At 45.8% G+C, this 21390-nt stretch overlaps 1 protein-coding gene across 1 annotated transcript in view; it reads left to right on the forward strand.

Moving 5' to 3' along the window:
* PCGF3 (polycomb group ring finger 3) overlaps positions 1-21390 on the forward strand; it is a 150505-nt gene that overhangs the window by 104755 nt on the left and 24360 nt on the right. Inside the window, exons 5-8 of the mRNA XM_075338604.1 lie at positions 418-528; positions 11283-11371; positions 13583-13720; positions 16497-16577. Of these exons, the coding sequence (XP_075194719.1) occupies positions 418-528; positions 11283-11371; positions 13583-13720; positions 16497-16577 (419 nt within the window). The remainder of the gene's footprint in view (positions 1-417; positions 529-11282; positions 11372-13582; positions 13721-16496; positions 16578-21390) is intronic.

The raw sequence follows: 21390 nt of genomic DNA on the forward strand, positions 1-21390 counted from the left end.
TAGTGCTCCTGCAGTGTAGCCCTGTCTTTACCACTGATGAGCATGTTTGTCAGCTGCCAATGTACAGTGTACACAATCAGTGGTGTGGCGTGTAGGTGGGGTTATACTGAGCTCAGTATTTAGACAACTGGTAGATGTGCAGCAGAGAAAACAGTGGTTTTATCAAAACTGCACCAAGCAGCCCAGTAATTGACAGATCGCTGGAATCAGGATCTCTGCCGCTATATCCTGATGCTATCAGGTTACATAACAAAAACCTGCTAATATGTTCCTAATTGCAGAGTTTTTTTTCTAGTGAGCATGCATAGCTAGAAATTGAAATCCCTTCAATGTGTCATTTTTATCCCTATGAATTTCAACTATATGTTCATTTCCTCCTTGCATTTTTTGTTATATTGGATCTGTCTTTACTTGTAGCTGAAATCCGTAAACAGAGAGAATTCTATCACAAACTCGGAATGGAAGTGCCTGGGGACATCAAAGCGGAGCCTTGCGCAGCTAAACAACATGTTGAAACTGTTCGAAATGGTATGATTGTCCTTATTAACCTTTAGTTAGTTGCTGCAAAATACTTGCACTATTAGTTGTGCGGGGTCGCTGTGGCATGTCACCCTGCATTTTGCTATGCACTGAGGAGGGAGGGGTGCTCAAGGTAGGAAGCTCCTGAAGGGCACAGTTACCTACCTTCCATACCTGCGGAAATATGACAAAAAACTCACCTGGGGTCCAATGAACCACACACCACTAATTAAGCGAGAACAGTATTATCTATGTGTTATTTCACATAGAAAAGAAAAGAGAAAAAGGAGCCAGCACGATCTGAAAATGGCATGCATCATATAAAAAGTGCAAATTCAAAGATTTATTCCAACTGTACTATAATAAAAAAAATGAGATTTTTAGCAAATAATTGATCAATTCTTTGAGCCACCCCTGCCAACGTCACGGCAAATCTCAATAGGGGGGTCCTACTCTATATTCTGTATTTCATGTGCCATGTGGCCTCCTAGATAAAGTTAAAAGCAGAACCGTAATGGAGCACACATACCTGCAACCTGTATATAACCGCTTCTATGTTGCAAAAGAGGCAATTATGGATAGAGGCCAGCCCAGGACCCAGCATGTGGAGCAAGCTCTACACATACCAGGACTATATCAGAACTGACCCTCCCAGTGCCAGACAGCAACCATTGATAAAGGCGGACCAGATCCAAGTATGGTGCTTAATTAGCATTGCCTGTGGAAAGGGGTGAGGCAACTGAATGTGAACAGCTACCAACAAGAGGAATACATTGCAAACCAAGATCAGGCGTGCATGGTATGGTGATGGTCAGTCACCAGAAATTGTAGCATAACTACAGTCATAACAGAGAAAAAGGAGCCAGCACGATCTGAAATTGGCATGTATCATATAAAAAGTGCAAATTCACAGATTTTTTCCAACTGTACTATAATAAAAAAAATTAGATTTTTAGCAAATGATTGATCAATTCTTTGAGCCACCCCCCTGCCATATTTCACATGTAAGGTTGTTCTTGAGGGCTGCTAATGGATGGCCTATTCATAGGATAGGCGTTCGGTCAGATCAATATGGCACAACGCTCGGTACCTCTGTTCACCAGCTGATTGATGGCATAAGAGCGAATTCTATGACCATTTCACTGTTTACCACAAGTGTCTTCTTATTTTTGGTAGTGGTTGTACCTGATATTGCATAGTGGTATTTAGGTGGCATGGAAATAAAAACTCAAATGAGATCAGATTACCAGAAATGCCAAAAGTTATCACACTGCTTCCAGGATCCTGGAATGTATTTATGTTGGATATTCGTGTTTATTTAGTCTAAGGCCACGTGCACTCATTGAGTATTTGGTGAGTTTTTACCTCAGTATCTGTAAGGTCACATGCACACATTGAGTATTTGAGTTTTACCTCAGTATTTGTAAGGCCACGTGCACACATTAAAGGTAAGGTCTCGCATTTTTTTTTTATATTCAGAATAGTGATTATGAAATAAAGTATTTTTAATACCAAATTAAATTCATGGTTTATTTAGTTTTTATTTAATTCTAGTTTTACTGAAGCACTGGGGGCTGCCATCTTGGATTTGCTGTTTGTAACGACAGTTACTCACCCCCTTTATGGCAGCACTCAGGGCATTGGGTCTAATAGCTGGACTCCGACCCTATACTTAATACAGAGACAGTGTCTGCTGTGAAATGCACGCGCCCCCTGGGCTGTCCAGATCACAGCAGAGGAAGGAGATCACCGCCATCTTTGTGGAGCTCAGAGCGTGTGTTGTGTGCTCCACTTTACCCCTGTCACCCACTGGGATGGATGGGGTGAGTACCCGTGCCGGGCAATGGTGATTGCACCGTAACTGATCCTGCCACGTCCTCCTCCCCCCGCACTCTGCTGCGTCCCCACCGCACTCTGCCGCACACCCCCCACCCCCTCCCACTCACCTTGGGACTCCGCTGCTCGTACTGTGATTGCTGACAGGACAGGCTGCCAGGGGCGCAGGTCTGAGGTGCATGCGGCTGGGAGCGGCGAGTGCGGCATGACATCTCTAGTGAGATCACTCCTCCTCGCCGCATGTCACCTTGGACCTCCGATCCCGGCCGGCAGCACAGTATATAGGGGAGCGGGATGCAGTCAACGGGGCTTAGGGATACAGTGTGGCTCGGGATACAGTGGAGTACTATGCAGCTGGCCTTAGTGACATTTTAGACCTATTATGATCACTCTGTGGCCAAAAACAAAATGGCTCCGCACTGTGATCCTAAACTTCATCTTTTATTATCCGTATGGAAGCACTCAGAATGGGAGGGGGAGCTGTGACATCACACACAGGAGAACAGATACTGCCCACATTTAAGCCCCCTTTCACACGTCAGTGATTCTGGTACGTTTGTGCTTTTTTGTAAACGTACCAGAATCACTGATATACGCAGACCCATTATAATGAATGGGTCTGCTCACACGTCAGTGATTTTTCACGGCACGTGTCTCCGTGCGGCATACCCACGTGTGCGTGATTGCTGCACGGAGACATGTCCATTTTTTTCTGGCATCACTGATGTCCCACGGACCACGCAGTGGTGTGGTCCGTGAAACACGTGCCAGAAAAAAAATGTGCTTTTAAAATAAAAAACATTTTTACTCACCCGGCGTCCAGCGATGTCCTCTGCAGCCCGTGCAGCTTGCTGCTTCTCAGCCGGCTCATTATTGTCACGCATATTCATGATGCGCGACACAGCCGACCTGGAAGCAGCTGCTGCGGGGGTCAGCGCTGGCCGGATGCTGCACCGCGGGAGCGATCAGCACCATGGAGAGCGGGAGCGGGCGCAGGTGAGTTGATTACTAAGTGCAATCACGGGCCACAGAGAACGGAGCCCGGATTGCACTTAGGCAACCCACGTGTGCCGTGATTCACGGCACACGCAGGGACATGTGTGTGTTTTACACGCCAGTGAAAAACGTCAATGTTTTTCACTGACGTGTGAAACGGGCCTGAGGCAGTTGTAATGTGAGCTAGTTCTACAGTAGGATTTCAGCAGCTGTTCACCCTAGTGTTTAAGAGTGGAAAATATCAAACTTTTTATTTTTTTTATATTTTTCTCAATTAACAACAATTTTATTTAAACATTAATACTTTATATTTTTTCAGTTATTGGAAAAAAAAATTTTTTTCACGACACCTTCCCTTTAAGTATTTAGTGACTTTATTACCTCAGGAACGGTAAGCCAAAACCAGGAGTGGGTGTGAAATATAGAATTGGTGCCCGTGTTTATATTACTCAAATACTCAACGTGTGCACATGGCCTTACAAATACTGAGGTAAAGACTCACCAAATACTGAATGTGTGCATGTGGCCTTACATGTAATATACTGAGGTAAAAACTCACCAAATACTGAATGTGTGCACATGGCCTTACAAATACTGAGGTAAAAACTCACCAAATACTGAATGTGTGCACATGGCCTTACAAATACTGAGGTAAAGACTCACCAAATACTGAATGTGTGCATGTGGCCTTACAAATACTCAGGTAAACCCTCACCAAATACTGAATGTGTGCACATGGCCTTACAAATACTGAGGTAAAGACTCACCAAATACTGAATGTGTGCATGTGGCCTTACAAATACTCAGGTAAACCCTCACCAAATACTGAATGTGTGCACATGGCCTTACAAAATACTCAGGTAAACCCTCACCAAATACTGAATGTGTGCATGTGGCCTTACAAATACTCAGGTAAACTCTCACCAAATACTGAATGTGTGCACATGGCCTTACAAATACTCAGGTAAACCCTCACCAAATACTGAATGTGTGCACGTGGCGTTACAAATACTCAGGTAAACCCTCACCAAATACTGAATGTGTGCATGTGGCCTTACAAATACTCAGGTAAACACTCACCAAATACTGAATGTGTGCACATGGCCTTACAAATACTCAGGTAAACCCTCACCAAATACTGAATGTGTGCACGTGGCCTTACAAATACTCAGGTAAACCCTCACCAAATACTCCATGTGTGAATGTGGCCTTACAGTTAGGTTTTCATAGTTCTGGATTCAGCCCTGAAAGCAGCTTGTCGTTTTAAAATACATTATTGTTATATTGCTTTGCACTGTGTGACACATTATAGTCCATTTTTTTAGTGTTTCTTAATGTAGTTAAATCTCTCCATAATCTATTCCCAGCTTTCAGTTCCTACGTCTCACCACCTGACAGACCATTGCATAGAGATATGGGAAAAATGGGGTGTTAGAACACACCAAGCAAGAATTACAAACCTTTGAGAAGTTTTATAGTTTTGTTTTTTTCTATTATTATATGCATTCCAACCTAGACAATTTTATTTCCACGTCATTTTTACCATACAGCAAACAATGTTAATACAAAACCCAATAATCAATCTCAGAATTGCATATTTTTCACCTTTTCATCAAATTTGGAATTGTTTGTTCCCCCTATTCAGCGCATTGTATGGTAAAATGAATGGTGTCCTTCAAAACTACAACTCATCTCACAAAAAATCCAAGCCCTCATATGGCTACGTCTGTTAGGGCTAAGCCACACGGCGAGAAAATCGGTGCGAGTGGAGTGCGATAAAACATCGCATTCCACTCGGACCAATTCTAGCCTGTGTGTCAGCACACATGGGCGATTATTTTCTCAGCCCTAATCGGACTGAGAAAACAATCGCAGCATGCTGCGATTGTAATCCGAGACTCTTTCTCTCGCAGCCATTCAAGTGAATGGGGCGAGAGAAAAATCGCACTGCACTCGCAGTACACCGGTGTACTGCCAGTGCAATGCGAGAATGGCTATAGCTGACTACGCAGGAGAGAGGGAGAGAAATCCCTCCCTCCCCTCCTGAGTGCCGGCCCGCCCCCCGCAGCTGAGGTCTGCTCGCACGAACGGACCTCAGTTGCAAGGACACACGCATGACACTCGGCTCTGCTGTACTGCCAGCACGAGCCGAGTCTCATGCAAGGGGATCGCAGTAATCCCCGTGTGGCCCCAGCCTTACAGACACAAGGGTCTCTCTGTGAGAGCTGAGAGGTCCTAGAAAACCGGGGACAGGTAGCAGACAGAAACTAGAAAGTCTAAATACTATGAGAGCTGCAGAGAGCCAGGAGACGTACTGGAAACTGAAGACAAATAGTAAGCGATCCTGAAAACCGCAGGCAGGTAGGTTACTGTAGAACTGGAAGCCGCAGACAGCCAGGAAGACGTCCTGGAAACCGCAGGCAGTTCGCAGTAATGGAAACAGGCAAGTAGGTAACTATGCTGGAAACCGCAAACAGGTACAGAGTTACTGAAGACCGCAGGCAAGTAACTCGGGGACTGGAAACCACAGGCAGCCAGGAGACATCCAGGTGCCTTTTAAACAAGAAGCGTGCAGAGACCAACTAAAAGTTACTAGAAAGTCTTAAAGGGACTCTATCGGGACAGGATAACTGTTTACACCAAGTACAGATGCTGGGAGATCATGGTGGCTCTAATCATTTAACCTCATAACGACGGCCGTACGACTTAAAGCGGCGGCAAAATAGGGTACTTATTCTGTTCCGCCGCTTTAAAGCGGCGGCCCGAAAAAACCCTGTAGCGCCCCCCAGCGACCGAAAATCTCGGGGGTTTCAGCTACCGGGGGTAGCTGAGACCCCCCAGATTATGAATCGGGGTGTTTTTTTTGGACCCCGTTAATGTGATCGCCGGTATACACCGTATACCGACGAACACATGAAAAAAAAAGAAATGGCCGGTAAAACTGATTTCTTTTTCATCTGACATGATCAAACATGTCAGATGAGAAAGAAATCTAACCCCCTAGTGCCCCCAAAGCCCCCGGTACCGGAGAGTCCCCCCACCCCCACCCCTACCCCCACCGGACATCCAAAATGGCGCCGAAGCGCACAGAAAACTGCCGCCGGCGCCGGCTCTGCAGTCATTTCCCTCCGATCTGAAATGATCAAACATTTCAGATCGGAGGGAAATGTCCTCCCCCTGACCCCTCCTCCGGTCCACCGGAGCCCTCTGGTCACCGGAGCCCCCTCCGGTTCTCCAGAGCCACCACCCCCCTCCCCCCTCCGGAGCGTGGAAGATGGCGGCGCACAGCGCGCGGCCGCCTTCATTCTGCTCTTTCTGCCGCATGTGACACGTCACATGCGGCAGAAAGGTGTCCCCAGGTCCCACTAGGTCACCCCCCGTAACCCCCCCCCACCCCCAAGCCCCCGGTTATACGTTACCTGTCTGCCGCTCCGGGCCCGCGATCGCCGCCTCCTTCTTCAATGCTGGCGGCGCATGCGCAGACAGCGGCTGTCAGCTGGATCCCTGGAAGCAGGGATCCTGCTGACGTCGCTGATGCACAGGCTCCACTGTGGACCGGGGGAGGGTGAGTGCAGTGATCTGCAGCCACACTCCTCACATGGAGAGGCTGCTGTTCCAGAAAATGGGGGGTACGTTCTGTGAGCGTGCCCCTCATATTCTGGAATGAGGTTACTGCAGGTCACTCTGCCCTAGGTTGGACCGGGGCAGTGTGAGTGCAGTATTCTCAGATTACTGCACCCACACTGCTCATGGAGAGCTTGCTCTTCCAGAAAATGGGGGATACGTTCCCTGAACGTGCCCCCCATATTCTAGAAGATCCAGAGTCGCCGAGGGACCTCCAAAATGGATTACAGCGACCGGAATTTCTTTATTTTCAATAAATTGGTAAAAGAGGAATGTTTCGGGGAGTGTTTTTTCAAATAAATTTTTTTTTTGTCTTTTTTTTTTCTATTACTGACTGGGTTAGTGATGTCGGGTATCTGTTCAGATGCCGTGACATCACTAACCCCAGGGCTTGATGCCAGGTGACATTACAGCTGGTATCAACCCCATATATTACCCCGTCTGCCACCGCACCAGGGCGCGGGATGAGCTGGGGCGAAGCGCCAGGATTGGCGCATCTAATGGATGCGCCACTTCTGGGGCGGCTGCGGCCTGCTATTTTTAGGCTGGGAAGAGTCCAATAACCATGGCTCTTCCCACCCTGAGAATACCAGACCCCAGCTGTCCGCTTCACCTTGGCTGGTGATCTAATTTGGGGGGGACCCCACGTTTTGTTTTTTTTTTAAAAAACGCCTGGGGAGCCCTCCAAATTGATCACCAGCCAAGGTGAAGCTGTCAGCTGTGGTTTGCAGGCTACAGCTTTCTGCTTTACCCTAGCTGGCTATCAAAAATAGGGGGGACCCCACGTCGTTTATTTTAATTATTAATTTTTTGGGGGGCTAAATACAAGGCTAGGCACCCTTTAGTGCCACATGAAAGGCACTAAAGGGCGCCAGCTTAGAATATGCAGGGGAATGGGACGTTATATTTGTTTGACATCTATCCATTCATCCATTGTAGCATTTTACGCTGTGTGCCCACAATCAGGGTTTGCAGCGTTTTGGGCGCAGAGTGTTTTCCCTGCGTCCATAGCGCTGCGTTGTGCAGTAGAAGCACAGTGGAAGGATTTTTAGAAATCCCATGCCCAATGTGCTTCTTTTCTCCGCAGCATAAACCGACCTGTGGCGCAGCTTCCCGAGCCTCAGCATGTCAATTTATGCTGCGGAGATGAGTGTGCTCTGCAGGTAGCATAGAGCTCCACAGCGGCCTGAACCCAAATCGTGGGCATGGGCAGCTGCGTTCTCCCGTGGACAACACTCACATTTCTGCAGGAGGCTGACACTGTGTACTAGACGCCGTGTCGCTGGATCATGGCCACATAGCCTAACAGTGAGACATTTGTTGCTACAGCAACATTTTTGTGAAGTACCTGTGGATTCAAAATGCTTACTATACTCCTGAATAAAATCCAGTTTCCAAAATGGGGTCACTTGTGGGGGTTTTCTGATGTATAGGTACCCAAGGGGCCCTGCTAATGTGACATGGTGTGCGCAATTTATTTCAACTTTTCCAGAATTCAAATGGTGCTCCCTCCATTCCAAGCCCTCCCATTTAACCAAACAGAGGTTTTTGGCCACATGTGGGGTATCCCTGTGCTCATAAGACATTGGATAACAACCTGTGGGGTCCACGGTTTGTTGTTGTCTCTTGAAAAAGTGAGAAATTTGATGCTAAAGCAACAGTTTTGTGAAAAAAATGAAAATTTTCAATATGGCAACCTAAGCTTATCAAATTCTGTGAAGTACTCGTGGATTCAAACTGCTCACTATACACCTTGATAAAAGCCTTGAGGTGTCTTGTTTCCAGAATGGAGTCACTTTTGGGGGACCGCCACTGTTTAGGCACCTCAGGGGCTCTCCAAATGCAACCTGGCGTCCGCTATTGATTCCAGCCAATTTTGCAGTCAAATGGCACTCCTTCCCTTCCGAGCCCTGCCATGCGCCCAAACAGTTGATTTCCACCACATATAAGGTATCACCAAACTCAGGAGAAATTGCACAATAAATGTTATGCTGAATTTTTTCCTTTTACTCTTGTAAAAAAAAAAGCTACCTGGTTGAAATAACAATTTTGTGGTAAAATTTTATTTTTTTTTTTCATGGCTCAACGTTATAAAATTCTGTGAAGCACCTGAGGGTTCAGGGTACTCACCAAACATCTAGATAAATTCCTTGAGGGGCCTAGTTTCCAAAATGGGGCCACTTGTGCGGGGTTTCTGCTGTTTAGGTACCTTAGGGGACCTCCAAATGCGACATGGTGCCCGCAATCTTTTTCAGCCAAATTTCCTTTCTAAAATTCAAATATTGCTCCTTTCGTTCCAAGCCCTCCCATTTGTCCAAACAAAGGTTTCAGACCACATGTGAGGTATCACCGCGCTCATAAAAAAGTGGTTAACAAACCTTGAGGTCAAATTTTTGGAATTACCTCTTGAAAAAGTGAGAAAATTGATGCTAAAGCAACATTTTTGAGAAAATTATTAAAATTTTCAATATGACAACGTAACGTTAACAAAATCTGTGAAGTACCTGTGGATCTAAAATGCTCACTATACCCCTAGATAGAAGCCTTGAGGGGTCTAGTTTCCAAAATGGTGTCACTTGTGAGGGATTTCTTCTGTTTAGGTACCTTAGCGGACCTGTAAATGCAACATGGTGCCCGCAATCTATTTCAGCCAAATTTGCTTTCCAAAATTCAAATATTGCTCCTTCTGTTCCGAGCCCTCCCATTTGTCCAAACAGAGGTTTCTGACCACATGTGGGGTATCAGCGCGCTCATAAGAAAGTGGGTAACAAGTTTTGAGGTCCATTTTGTTGTGTTATTTCTTCTAAAAGTGAATAAATTTGGGTTAGAGCAACATTTTTAGGTAAAATTTAATTTTTGCTTTTTTTCATTCCACATTGCTTTTGTTCATGTGAAGCACCTGAAGGGTTAATAAACTTCTTGAATGTGGTTTTGAGTACTTTGGGGGGTGCAGTTTTTAGAATGGTGTCACTTTTGGGTATTTTCTGTCATCTAGGCCTATTGAAGTCACTTCAAATGTGATGTGGTCCCTAAAAAACTGGTTTTGTAAATTTTGATGTAAAAATGAGAAATCGCTGATAAACTTTGAACCCCTCTAACTTCCTAACAAAAAAAAATTTTGTTTCCAAAATTGTGCTGATGTAAAGTAGACATGTGGGAAATGTTATTTATTAACTATTTTGTGTCACAGAAATCTCTGGTTTAACGGTATAAAAATTCAAAAGTTGAAAATTGCTAAATTTTCAAAATTTTTGCCAATATTCAATTTTTTTCATAAATAAACACAAAAAATATTGTCCTAAATTTGGTACTAACATGAAGTCCAATATGTGACGAAAAAACAATCTCAGAATCACCGGGATCCGTTGAAGCGTTCCAGAGTTATAACCTCATGAAGTGACACTGGTCAGAATTGCAAAATTTGGTCTGGTCATTAAGGTGAAAATTAGCTCCGTCACTAAAGGGTTAAATAAATCTTCGCACCTGCTTGTTTTCCCTCTGTCAGCCCTTCTCTGACTCTATGAAGCCAAAGCTGTCAATCGAAGAAGAGGGGAGGCTGGAGATTGAGATAAAACAAGCAGGTGGGAATATGCATTTATATAATTGGCCCCGCCATGATACACCAAGCACCTGTACTTGGTGTGAACAGTAATCCTATGCTGATAGTCCCTTTAAAGGCACTCTGTCAGCACAGAATGACTTGACAAACCAAGTACAGGAGCTCGTGCTTCATGATGGGGCTAATTAAATAAATGCATCTTCGCACCTGCTTGTTTTCCCTCAATCTCTATGACCTCCTCGTCTTTGATTGACAACTCCGGCTTCATAGAGCCAGAGAAGGGCTGAAATAGAGGGAAAACAAGCAGGTAGGAAGGTGTATTTATATCATTACCCCGCCATGATGCACTGAGTGCCTATAGTTGGTTTGAACAGTCATTCTGTGCTGACCGAGTGCCTTTAATACCAAGACCCAGGTGTAAGTCTTGGAAAGCTTTTTATAAGCCTAGGAAGTTCCATGTGAGCACGTGGAGCTACTTGCACAGCCCGACATTGAGCACAAGAAAGTCCAGTGGACCGGGGTGGTGGGAGCAGAGCACAGAACCGGGACAGGTTTGCAACAACATCAAAGTAAAATTGGAAAAAAGTTATGACTCTTTGAAGAAAAGAAGGAAAAACTAAAAGCAGAAAAAATACAGAATTGCGTAGTCATCATGGAGGTTAATCAGCATAACATGTATAGAGGTTGAATTGTTTATTTTTTTCCTGTATTACAATACTAATGCATAAAACACTCTCCTATCTTCTAGGTGAGGCAAAACCTGAGGAAAATGCAACTAAAGATACACCAGAAGAAAAACAAGAAGAAGACCATGACTACCATAGAAGTGATGAACAGGTATGTACAGCATTGCCTTTCATTTTTTTAACTATCTCCATTTAAATCCGTTTTCCTGAAAACTTTGGGATCCCTGGGATAAAGGTGAGAACTCAGTGGTTGCAGTTTTATGCTTGTACTTGATTTTCTGATCTCTTAGGATATGTGCACACTATTATTTGCAGCATATTTTTCTGCACCCCCAAAAATGTGGGTAGAAAATACTCTCCAGAGAATATGCACTTTTTTATTGGTTTTTCTTGCGGTGAAATAAAAAATTGGCAAGATGCAATTTTCAAAAAACGCTCTGAAGGTTCAAATCCGCAAGGAGAAAGTAAGCTGCATGAGATTAGCTATATCATTCACTTTTTTTTACCCTTTAAAAAATAAGCGTTTGAACAAGCCCTTATAGAAAAGCTGGGTTTATAGATTAATAATGTGCCTTCATAGTTACATAGGTTGATAAAAGACCTAGGTCAATCCAGTTCTACCTTCCTCCACCAATTCTACATTTTGTCACTTAGTCATTTATAACCGACAATGTTATGACAATCACACTCTGTATGATGGACCCCTTAGTAGCTCCTGCTCTGTGATAGGGCCCCAATAGAAGTCCTCACTTTGTAGAAGGATTCACTTAGTTGCCCCCACTTTGTATGATGGCCCCATTAGTATCACCCACTCTGTATGAGGTACCAATTAATAATCCCCACACCTAGTAGCCCCATGCTCTATGATGGTCCCCATTTGTAGCTCCTACACTATATCATGGTCCCCTCAGTAGCCCCCACTCTGTATAATGGCCTCCTTAGTAGCCCCCACACTGTATCATGATCCTCTTAGCAGCCGTCACTCTGTATGATGCCCCACTTAGTAGTCCCCACACTGTATTATGGCCCCCTTAATAGCTACTACGCTGTACAATAGTTTCCCTTAGTAGCCCACATGCTGTATCATGGCTCCCGAAGTAGCCACCACACAATATGATGGTCCTCCTTAGTTGCCTCCTCACTGTGTCATGCCCCTCTCAGTAGCCCCCACTGTGTATGATGTCCCAGTTGGTAGCCCCCACACTGTATTACGGTCCTCTTAGGATCCCCCACTCTGTATGATAGTCACCTTAGTAGATCCCACACTGCATCATGGCCCCCTTAGAATCCCACATGTGTAATGGTCCTCTTAGTATCTCCCACACTGTATCATGGACCCCTAATTAGTCCCTACACTGTACAATGGTTCCCCTTAGTAGCCCTCACACTCTATCATGACTCCTTAAGTAGCCACCACGCTGTATGATGACCCACTTAATAGCCCACACACTGTATTGTGGCCTGCTTAGGAGCCTCCACACGGTCTAATGGTCTGAAACGTTTCATTATAGCTTACAGCTAGCCGTTTTTAAAGTGGAGTTAATCCAGGTGACCACTTGACATTTGTAGGCCATACGTTCCGGTGTTGATAACCTATGACTTTTTATGGACCTCTCAGAAATTCATGAATGAGTGCAAATAGTCTACCCATGTAGAAAAAAAAGATCTATTTGCTCACACCCCAAAATTGCGGTAATGGTGGTTTTGGAATTGTTGAGTTGATCTAAGGATCAATTCAGCTCCTCTTCCTTATCTTCTGACCCATGTATTCAGTGCAGACTGACATAACTAATCTAATAATGGCTAACAGGATTGAAAGATGGGGCATGTGTGTAATGAGCTCTAGGGAGACACAATGCAGGTTGACATTTGGGTGACCTATGTATTTGTTCATGCCGAGCGCTTTCATTCAGCAGCTTTCTATATATAGCTGATGCTTTGAGGGATGTAAAGATGGATTTCATTAAAGACATTGATTTTAACACAAAAGGAGAGTGCTTCATGGTTTGGCCAGTTTTCTTGCTACAGTGCCTCATAGTGTTTCTGCCTTGTAGCTTGAAATTGGTAAAATATACAAAGGAAAGTCTTGTTGAGATGTCACTGAATCCAAGAAGTTGACTCCTAATTTAGGCCTGGACAAGTCATGAGCTTCAGCGTAATATACTAAGTAACCACTGTTCCCAAGCTTCCAGCTGCTTGAAGGGTTATTTTCATCTGTTAGAAAGCAGACCAGTAGGTATGCGACTCTGTCAGGTTTGGTTTACTTCTCCCCTTTCTTAAGTGGCACTGCATTAAATGTGGGATGGCAGTGTAAATTATTAAGTTGTGTGTCTTCTGTGCTTTTTTTCTCCCACTTCTAAAGGTCAGTATATGCTTAGAATGCAATAGCAGCAAGTTGCGTGGACTCAAGCGAAAATGGATACGGTGCTCAGCCCAAGCAACAGTATTACATCTTAAGAAGTTCATAGCCAAAAAACTTAATCTATCATCTTTTAATGAGGTAAGACTGAGCAGTGTTACATTTAATTTCTTAAACGGAAAAATGATAATATTATTTTTGTAAATGGATAGGACTGTTATAGAAAGCAAAAGTGTTTGTTACAAAAAAGGAATTGTTTAAAAGAATTGAGAGTCCTCAGTGGTTGATACCTTTTTAATGGCTATCTGAAAAGATGGTAATAATAGCAAGCTTTCCAGACTACTCAGGTCTCTGCATAAGAGCGAATATAACACAAAATCTGAAGAGTCACATAGTTATACACAACAGGACTTGTCTTATTTACTGCTCTATTCTATGGCCTGTTGTGTATAAATATGTGACTCTTCAGATATTGGGATATACTGAGCCTGATGAAGAGACCTGCGTAGTCTGGAAAGCTTGCAATTATTACCATCTTTTCAGTTACCATTAAAAGTATCAACCACTGAGGACTCTCAGTTCTTTTAAAACATTTTTTCATCTCTATTGGCTAACATGGTACAAAGATATATTTTACCAGTACTACAAAAAAGGTACCATATTTTTCGCTTTATAAGACGCACCGGATTATAAGATGCACCCCAAATTTAGAGATAAAAAAAAATAAAATTGGGGTCCGTCTTATACTCCGGTGTTGTCTTACCGGAGGGGGGCAGCAGTGAAGGTGAAGCAGGTCACAGGAGGCGGAAGTTCTGCTGGCACACGCGGCGGGTTAGTGGCTGCAGGTGCAGCGGCGTCCGTGACGGCAAGCGCGGTGGGTCAGTGGCTGCAGGTGCGGTGGCGGCGGGTCAGTGGCGGCAGGCGCGGCGGGTCAGTGGCACCGACAGGCACCCGGCTGCCGCCCGCACACAGGAACCCGGCTGCCACCCGCACGCAGCCACAGGCACTCGGCCTCCCGAACTCACCAGATCGCCGCACAGACAGGCCCCCCAGGTAAAGCTATATTCGGATTTTAAGATGCACTCCTCATTTTCCTCCCAAATTTTTTGGAGGAAAAGTGCGTCTTATAATCCGAAAAATATGATAATTTTTTTTCCAGATGCTTCATTAGAGGAAACAGGAGCCAGAGGTTATATGCTGCCACGCTGCCACCTGGAGGCTGACATTAAGAATACATCTCCAACAGCCTACATGGGGCCCAGTTATTCAGTTCAGCTTAGTGTCTTCCATCAGGCATGGCTCCAAGGATCTTCAATGAGTCTCTCTTCTTTTCTGGGACAGAGTAGTCTTATGTTTGTTACCCTCCTTTTCCCTTAGTGAGTTCTCCGCCTTGCACTTTTATGAGGAGATTGATCTCCTCTGAGTGGCTCTGTCACAATCTGATGTGGTCAGAACTGTGCCGCCGTACCTGTCTCTCTCAGCTCTGTTTACACATTCGGATGCCTTGTTGGTCATTCCGGTATGCTATTGCAAAGGTTGAACTGCTTCTAGGGGTATCATTGTTCACTAGATTTGCTATGCAAATGCAGAAGATCTGGCTAAGCTAGGGTGCATACACTGCCCTCATGTGGTAGAAACCTCCTGGGTAAGACACGTCTAGATATCTGTTCGTCTTTTCCATATGGCTGCTACTTAGTCTTCCGTCAACATCTTTGTAGAATTCTTATCTTTGTGTCTAGGGATGTTAGACTCAGCAGAAGGATACTACAGGCGTCAGTTTGGTTAGTAACTAGAGATGAGCGGACACGAGGACTTGGTGTTGGTACTGAACACAGACTTTATAAAAATAAAACAACCAAAGTTTGGGTTTGGAGTTTGAAGGCTTTATTTATGGAAAGCACTCGAATGAGCATCACTATGCTTGGGTAGATTTGTTGTTCAGCCCAGTACAAGCCACTTGCAGTGTTGAACGGCTCACACTGGGGATAACAACAACGTGATCGGATGTAGTGTGCACCCAAACAAAAAAAAAATGGATAAAAACCCACCCCAGAAGTGCTCTGTTTATGACCTGGTGCATGTGGGTGGAGACCTGAACTGCCCAATTAGCAACTTCCATTGGAGTTCAGGTCAAGTCTGGATCCCAAACTGTATCTAAAGTCCAGCTGAATCTGCCGAACCGAACTTCCACGGGTTCTCTCATCTCGATTAGTGACCTGAGGGATTGTTGTTCTTTCTTCTGCATTATAGGTGTTAGTTTTCCCACCCCATGTCGTGCTTTAGAAAATCCTTTTGTTCTGGTTCCTGTGTTCCCGAATAAAGTGTTCGAGAAATTTGAATTTTTTTTGTTCTCTGTAAAATCTCTCTTTCTCGTAGCCTTCATTGGGGTACACCTCTTCTCTTCTATGGGGGGCCTTGGTTTTGCGGAATTACTGGATGTCAGCTGGCAAGGTTTAAGCTGCTCGGTAGGAGTCAGCATTTTTCTAAGATGTATTCTTCATATCAGTCTCCAAGTGGCAGCATGAAACCCATGGTTGTGTGTCCTCCAATTAAGGCTACAAAGAAAGTGATTTTACAGTGCGTACCAAAAACGTGGTTAAATAACTCATCTTTTTTTACTTTTCATTAGCTAAAAATGTGAATTTTTATATAAAAATGATTGTCCACTTAGGGTAAGCTCTGTGTTAATTTGTCTTATGAGGATTTATGGACATCAGAGCTTGCTATGGAGTGTGTTTACTTTAATCAGGACTGTTATGTGTTGCTGTATTGTGGTTCATCACTTGTTAAGCTATATTTTTAGTTATTGGTAAAACCTTGCAAGAATTACATTTTGTCCTTTTATATTTTTGTGTCAAAAGTTTGCAGATGGTACAATTGTTTTTCATATAAACTATTGTTAAATTCTGTATTTCAGTTGGATATTTTATGCAATGAAGAAATCCTGGGCAAAGATCACACACTTAAATTTGTCGTTGTCACAAGATGGAGGTTTAAGGTATTTTTTTTCACCTTTATTAAATGTGTGTAAATGATACCATTACTCTCTTTTAGCTTCGACTTTGTGATTAAAAAGGTTGTCCACTACTTTTACATTGATGATCTATCCGAAGGATAGGTCATCAATGTATCATCTTCCAGGTACAACACCCCGCACGTCTGCCGATCAGCTGTTTTCTGTCCCGGCTGCAGCAGCAGGCAGCTGGAAATGCTCAGTTCCGGTGTTGCCCCATCGACTGATAGCGGCCGTGGCCAGGTATTTCACATCCGCCTCCGAGTCAAATCAATAGGAAACAGTATTTGGCTCTCGATGCTTTCAGAAGATGGGGCAATTCCGGAACTGCGCATTTCCAGCCACAGGTACCGAGAATAAATGATCAGCGGGGGTAGCGAGTGTCGGACCCTGGATGATCAGACATTGATGACCTATCCTACAGAGTGGACAACCTCTTTTAACCTTCATAGATTTGAATCCTTGTAAAATTGTAAACCAAGAATTAATCTTGTTGGAGGGAATATTGATTACCCTTATTAACTTATCAACATTTTTTAAAGGCAAAACATCATCAGAAGATGATCTGTTGTTTAAATCAGGTTACTATGCATCAGTACAGGGTTATAGTACTACAGGTTTAATTGAAAAGCACAAGTCGTCCTGCAAAAAACAAACCCTCATACGGCTATATTGACGGAAAAACAAAAAAAGTGATGGCTTCTGGAAGAACTGGAGGAAATAATAAAAACGCAAAAATGTAAAATGACCATGGTGGGACGGGATTATTACCATTAGAAAAAACAGTGCCTCCTATTTATTTTTATGGAGTTTCAAATTTTGTTGCATTTTCTATCATATCTATCCCAAAATGATATCATTAAAAATGTTGTGTCTCGCCCTGCAAAAAATAAGCCATCACACAGCTCCATCGACTGAAAAATGAAAAACGTTACGGGTCTTGGAAAATGGAGACAGAACCCTCACCAACGGCTACTATTATGCCTAATCCTGAAGCTTCTATTTCTTCAGCGCTCTATTGGGAGACCCAGACGATTGGGGTATAGCTACTGCCCTCTGGAGGCCACACAAAGCACTACATTAAAAGTGCAAGGCCCCTCCCCCTCTGGCTATACCCCCCCGTGGTATCACGGGTTCTCCAGTTTTTAGCTTTGTGTGCGAAGGAGGTCAGACATCCACGCATAGCTCCACAGTTTTTAGTCAGCAGTAGCTGCTGACTATTTCGGATGGAAGAAAAGAGGACACATATAGTGTTCCCAGCATGCTCCCTTCTCACCCCTGGATGGTGTTGTAAGGTTGAGGTACCTATTGCTGGTACGGAGGCTGGAGCCTGACATGCTGCTTTCCTTCCACATCCCCCTGAGGGGCTCTGTGGAAGTGGGATCCTGCCGGCCTCAAAGCTCTGACGCCGGGCTCCATCCACAGACCCATTTGAACCTGCTGGATACGGAGCTGGAGTACCGTTCAGGGACATGGCCCTGCACCATTACAGGTACTCTGTGTCCCCGTACACACAGGCACAGCACACTCCAGACTTGCTGGGTGTGCTACTGCGCCGGGGACAGTAAAGGGTTACAGTCACTGCAGCCTTGCTGAGTGACTTTGTGTTTTGGGAACTACCGCGCCGGACGCTCCGGGAGCGGCGGCGCGGCTGGGACTTGTAGTTCGCCGGGGACTGGGCGCCGACCGCGCTTTTACGGCGGCGGCGCTGATAACTCCAGTCCCCGGCTTCTGCGGCCTAGTGCCGCTTCGTTCCCGCCCCCTCCCTGTCACTCAGGGAAGGGGACAGGCGCTGAGCAATCAGCAGCGCCGAGGGCTGGAGCCTTTTTACATGCTCCAGCCCTCTCACTGCACACTGTCGGGCGCCGGATTCCCGCTCTGCCTTGGGGCACGCCCACGGCCCGCCCCTACTCACACGAGCTGGGGAAGAAGCCGGCAGCCATTACTGGCAGTTCTTCAGGACTTTCGGCTCCAAGGCAGGACGGTGGCGATCATACACCCGCTTATAGCGGGCGGTAAGAGGCACATATAGTGCTGAAATCTGCAGTGTATACATGTTTTGTTTTTTAACTACATAGGTCGCTATATGCCCGCTTGGGGAGCGACTCATCAGCAGCAGGAAAGCAGGTGTGCTAAAGCACAGGCTTTCTAGGCTGCTTGTTTTACACGACTGAGGTGTTCATTTGTGTTTATGCTGATATGTACTGTACAGTCGCTAGTCTTAGCTATATTCTTCTGGAATGGCTAGACTACAGCAGCAGAAAACCAAGGGTGCTGGGGCACAGGTTTTTTTCTATGCTGCTTGTATTGCATGGGCTGCAGTGTGCATTTGTACTTGTGCTTGTATGCTATACATTGCACTGTATGGTCACTCTTCTGGGCTATATTCCCCTAGATGACCAGTCTACAGCAGCAGAAGAGCAGAGGTGCCAGGGCACAGGCTTCTATGCTGCTTGTATTGCATGTGCTGCAGTGTTCATTTGTACTTGTGCTTGTATGCTATACATTGCACTGTAGGGTCACTCTTCTGGGCTATATTCCCCTAGATGACTAGTATACAGCAGCAGAAGAGCAGGGGTGCCAGGGCACAGGCTTCTATGCTGCTTGTATTGCTTGTGCTGCAGTGGTCATTTGTACTTTATGCCTGTATGCTATACATTGCAATGTACGGTCACCAATCTTGGCTATATACTTCTAGATAGCTAGTCGGCAGCGGCAAAAAAGCAACACAGATTTCAGTGCTGTGTTTACTACATGGGATGCTGTTCATGACACCGTCCCATTGTGTGCATGCTCCCCTGTAGGTCTGCCGGGGTCTCTAGCACTTCGTCTGCCGGGGCTCTACTAGTTGGGGCCAAAGAAACCTCCTGTCAACTCTGTCCATGGACAGGGACGGAGTAGTCATAATATAGAGACTTGCACCCATGGGCAATCTACTTGACCAAAAGGCAGTTCTTCAGGGCTTGGATACTGACATCGCTCTCAATCCGGATACACCGGGTGGTAACGTCATACGGAATGATCCTATACCGTCCATCAATGGAAGGTTGGATCTTTCTCCCTCAGCTCCACCAGTGGAGATAGGAGACGAACAGGAGAAGTTCCATTTCAGTGTCTCACGCAGATATTGAGTGTTTTTCTGGCCACGCTGACTTCAGAGAAGCAGTCCAGGAACACCACGCTTACCAGATAAGCGTCTTCTCCAAACGTTTTTAGGATACGCGTTATCCCTTTTTTCCCCTGACGTGGTCAGCGCGGGACCCAGGGTCCAAAGGTGGATTCTCCAATCTCCAGGCTTGCATATGGAGATGGGGCTTCACTTCAAGATGCCATTCACAGACAGATGGACTCTGGTTGAAATCTGTCTAGGAGGCTATCGGCGTGTCGGTTGCTCCGGCATCCACAGCCGTATTGGCAACCTAACCTTTTCTGCTGTTCTTGCGCAGCGGACCTTGAACAGGGACATCTGTACGCAATGTCTGCACTGCGACTTACCCTGTTAATACTGTCCTAAAAGTACAGTCGAGGTTTCGGTTCTTCCCAAGCTCCGGCAGGTCCCAATTGTCCTCGTGCAAAAGGGCTACAAAACCTCAGACGGGCTCAGATTCCGGCCGGGCTCAATCTCGCCCAAGGAAGGCAGTCGGAGGAACCGCTACCAAGGCGGTCTCCTCAGGACTCTCAGCTCTCTCTCTCTCTCTCTCTCCGCATCCGCGGTTGATGGCAGACTCCCCCGCCTTTGGCGACATTTAGCTGCCACAGGTCACTGACTGGTGGGTGACGGACATTGTGCTCACGTGCACAGGACAGTGTTCTGTTCTCGTCCTCCGACTCCATTCTTCAGAACGGCCCCACCTCTCCACCGAGCAGATGCCCTGCTGCAGGCGGTGGACGCTCTAAGAGCAGAAGGAGTGGAGATCCCTGGCCCCCCTCAGGAACGAGGGCGAGGGTTTGTACTCCAATCTCTTTGGGGCTCCAAAAATGGACGGTCCCTTCCGTCCTGTTCTGGTTCTGAAACTGCTCAACGAGCATGCGAACGCCAGGCGGTTCCGGATGGGATTCCTCCGATCCGTCATTGCCTCAATGTCTCGAGGAGACTTCCTTGCCTCAACAGACATCAAAGATGCCTATCGCCACGTGCCAATTGCTACGGAGCACCAACGTTTTCTACGTTTTGTGATAGGAGACGAACATCTTCTGTTCGTAGCTCTGCCATTCAGTCTGGCGACAGCCCCACGGGTGTTCACCAAGGTCATGGCAGCAGTGGTAGCAGTCTTGCACTCTCAGGGACACCCGGTGATCCCGTACTTGGACGATCTACTCGTCAAAGCACCCTCCCTCGAGGCATGCCAACGCAGCCTGAATGTTTCGCTGGAGACTCTCCAGACTTTCGGGTGGATCATCAATTTGGCAAGGTCAAATCTGTCTCCGACTCAATCACTAACGTATCTCGGCATGGAGTTTCATACTCTATCAGCCATAGTGAAGCTTCCGCTGAACCAGCAGCGTTCACTGCAGACAGAGGTGCAGTCTCTCCTTCAAGGCCAGTCGCACCCCTTAAGGCGCCTCATGCACTTCCTAAGGAAGATGGTGGCAGCCATCGAGGCAGTTATCTTTGCGCAGTTTCATCTGCGCCAACGGCAATGGGACATTCTCCGCCAATGGGATGGGCAGTCAACCTCCCTGGACGGGAAGTCTCCCTTTCCCTGACGGCCGAGGACTCTCTGCAATAGTGGCTTATTCCCACCTCATTGTCATAGCCCCCATCCTGGGCAGTGGTCACGACAGATACGAGTCTGTC

This window comes from Anomaloglossus baeobatrachus, chromosome 1, assembly GCF_048569485.1.
Source record: "Anomaloglossus baeobatrachus isolate aAnoBae1 chromosome 1, aAnoBae1.hap1, whole genome shotgun sequence".
Taxonomy (NCBI): Eukaryota; Metazoa; Chordata; class Amphibia; order Anura; family Aromobatidae; genus Anomaloglossus; species Anomaloglossus baeobatrachus.